The sequence below is a fragment of the Geospiza fortis genome, unplaced genomic scaffold (assembly GCF_000277835.1).
Source record: "Geospiza fortis unplaced genomic scaffold, GeoFor_1.0 scaffold172, whole genome shotgun sequence".
Classification (NCBI taxonomy): domain Eukaryota; kingdom Metazoa; phylum Chordata; class Aves; order Passeriformes; family Thraupidae; genus Geospiza; species Geospiza fortis.
The window spans coordinates 3,581,988-3,584,396 of record NW_005054309.1 but is presented as its reverse complement, the minus strand read 5'-3'; the positions used below and the strand labels follow the sequence as shown (position 1 = coordinate 3,584,396).

At 59.2% G+C, this 2,409-nt stretch overlaps 1 protein-coding gene across 1 annotated transcript in view; it reads right to left on the bottom strand.

Annotated features, from left to right (window-relative positions):
• The window catches only part of VWA5B2 (von Willebrand factor A domain containing 5B2), an 8,039-nt gene extending 7,484 nt beyond the window's left edge, over positions 1–555 (bottom strand). The window contains 2 exon segments of the mRNA XM_031055431.1: positions 1–77; positions 417–555. The exon segment at positions 1–77 is cut by the window's left edge and continues 61 nt beyond it. Coding sequence (XP_030911291.1) covers positions 1–77; positions 417–555 — 216 coding nt within the window.
• Between the last annotated feature and the right edge of the window lie 1,854 nt (positions 556–2,409).

Sequence of the window (2,409 nt, the reverse complement as noted above, 5' to 3'; positions counted from 1 at the left end):
CGTCACCCGCCGGCTGCCCGCCGCTGCCTCAAAGCCAGCCACCACCTCCGAGTCCTCCAGCGGGTAGATGAAGATGCCTGCAGGCAGAGGAGAGCCCCGGGGCAGAGGCCGGCACGGCGGCGGCACGAACAGCCCCTGGGAGCCCCTGTCTGACTCACAGCACGTGAGCGAGACACAGGAGCGACCCAGAGCGAGGATGGAACCCTCCTCTTCCTCCGTGCTGGCAATGTTTGCTCAGTCTCACTCTCCTCCTGCCCACAGTGTGTGACAGCGGCCCCAGCTCTGCTGGCCTCCGTCTTTGCTCCCCAGCCTGAGCAAGGTTTGGGGGTCGGGACACAGACGGGGGGCAGGCAGGATGCTCTCCAGCACAGGGGCTTTCAGGGCAGTCCCTGCCACACCTGAGAGCCCCCCCTTACCTTCCACGGGCTCCTTGTGGGGGTTGCTGTACAGGAGGTGAGCGGTGATGCTCAGGGAGTACCCGTTGGCACAAGCCTTCACCGTGGAGCTCTTCAGGGGCAGAGCCTCCCAGGACAAGAGGGTGTAGAGGCCTGGCATGGTCCCTCAGTGGGCAGCTGTGAGCAGAGGGAAGGCAGGCACTGGATGCCCAGGGACGGGGTCTGCTGGAAGGGGCTTCTGCCCACAAGCCATTTACATCTGCCCAGCCCGAGAGAGGGAGCAGGTCTCCAGCCCTCCCACATGCCAGGCTGCTCTTCAGCATGCACAGAACTCATGGACCTGGACCCAGGTCTCTCCTTGGACCCCAGCCCACCTGCAAACCAGGTCTGGAGCCACAGGATCCCACAGAGAGGGCAACAAAACTCCTGTGGGCAGTGGTTCCATGCAAGCCCCAAACCCTGGCAGACAAACAGGGACTCCTGGACAGAATGGATAATGACCAACCACATGCAGCCCATCTCTCAGCCACCCCAGAGCAGCTCCAGAGCCTCTCCAGGCCATCCCCTGCACTGGAGCATCTGCTGCTCCCATCTCCATTCGTCCACAGAGGTTACCAGGGTAATTTGTGTAAAAAAAAGCCAACTAGAAGGGTGAGAAGCCCACAGTGTAACTAGGACAAAGCAGCCAGCAGTGTTTGCTGGGGGTTTAATAATTAACAACAAGGTCAGTGCTGCATGGAGGAGCAGCACAGAGGGAATGCACTGCAGGGTGGAGCCCGACAAGTGGACGATCATCACCTTCTTTGCCCAGAAATGGATGTGTCTAGGGTCCCACCTCTTGGCAAGAAGAGAATTGGCTGGGGATGCCTTCCAACCATGGCACCAACCCACTCCATACCTCTCTTTAACACCCAGGAGCAGCATCACAAACAATTGTCTGGAGTCAAAGCATCTCTCCAACATCGGCCCACCCTGTGCCATCAAATATTTGTGTAAAATATTCCTGCCAGCCTTAGCCCTGGCCGTGTGGATCTGTGCACAGTGTGCATGGGGCCTGCTCCACACGTGGGTCTGCACCTCTGCTCTGCCCCAAGCCCCTGTGACGCAGCGAGGCCCCTGCCCCAGGCCATGTGCTGGTGCTGCAGCACACAGTGTGCCCAGGGCAAGGACAGAGCCAGGTACAACTGAGCCATCTGGTGCCCCCACTCCAGTGGCCTTCATCCTGGGAACAGCTCATAGGAGCTTCGGCAACGGGAGGCTCGGGGTGCCCTCGGCGTGGGGCCACAGAGTGCCTCTCACAGAGCATCCTTGAAAGAGGAGCAGGGCTACATCCTTGGAGGCAGCACCAGGACCAAACTCTCAGCTGGCACAAAACAGGGAGCCTTGGAGAAGTGCAGAAGTACATTAGCAACGTGGCTGCATCCCAGGAAAATGAGTCCATTACACCAGAGGAGAGCCATTTACCTGCTCAGCTGGCATTGCAGGGTGATGCTGGCAGATCCTGGCCACCCAACCACACCCCATCATCACCAGCCCTCCACCCTCTGTGCAGGATGCTGCACACACTGCTGCACCCCCAAACCGTGCTCCCAGCACACGAGGTGGCACAGGGTCCCTGCACAGCCTGCTGCTCCTCCACACTTGCAGTTCCACAGTTGGGCACAACAACAGCTGGTTCCTGCCCTGACCACAGCACCCAGATGGGATCTGGAGACCAGGGTGCCTCCAACCCAGCCACACTGAGCATTAAAGATGTATTTCTGCCCAGAGCTGTTTAATTTGTTCCCAAGGCAGCCAGTTTGATGCTCAGCAACGTGCTGGTGTTTGCCGTGCCGCCTGCCGGCCGGGTCACTGCCATGTTTACCAGGGACTGCTGCAGAGGCCGTCCCGTGTTATCACTTCTCTTTACATTCACCTCACAGGGTAAACAGGCCCCATCTGGCCCTGCCATGCTTTGTGCTGGCTGCTCTAAGCCCTGTGCTAATGAATAAAACCAGACCTGATGGTCCTCACC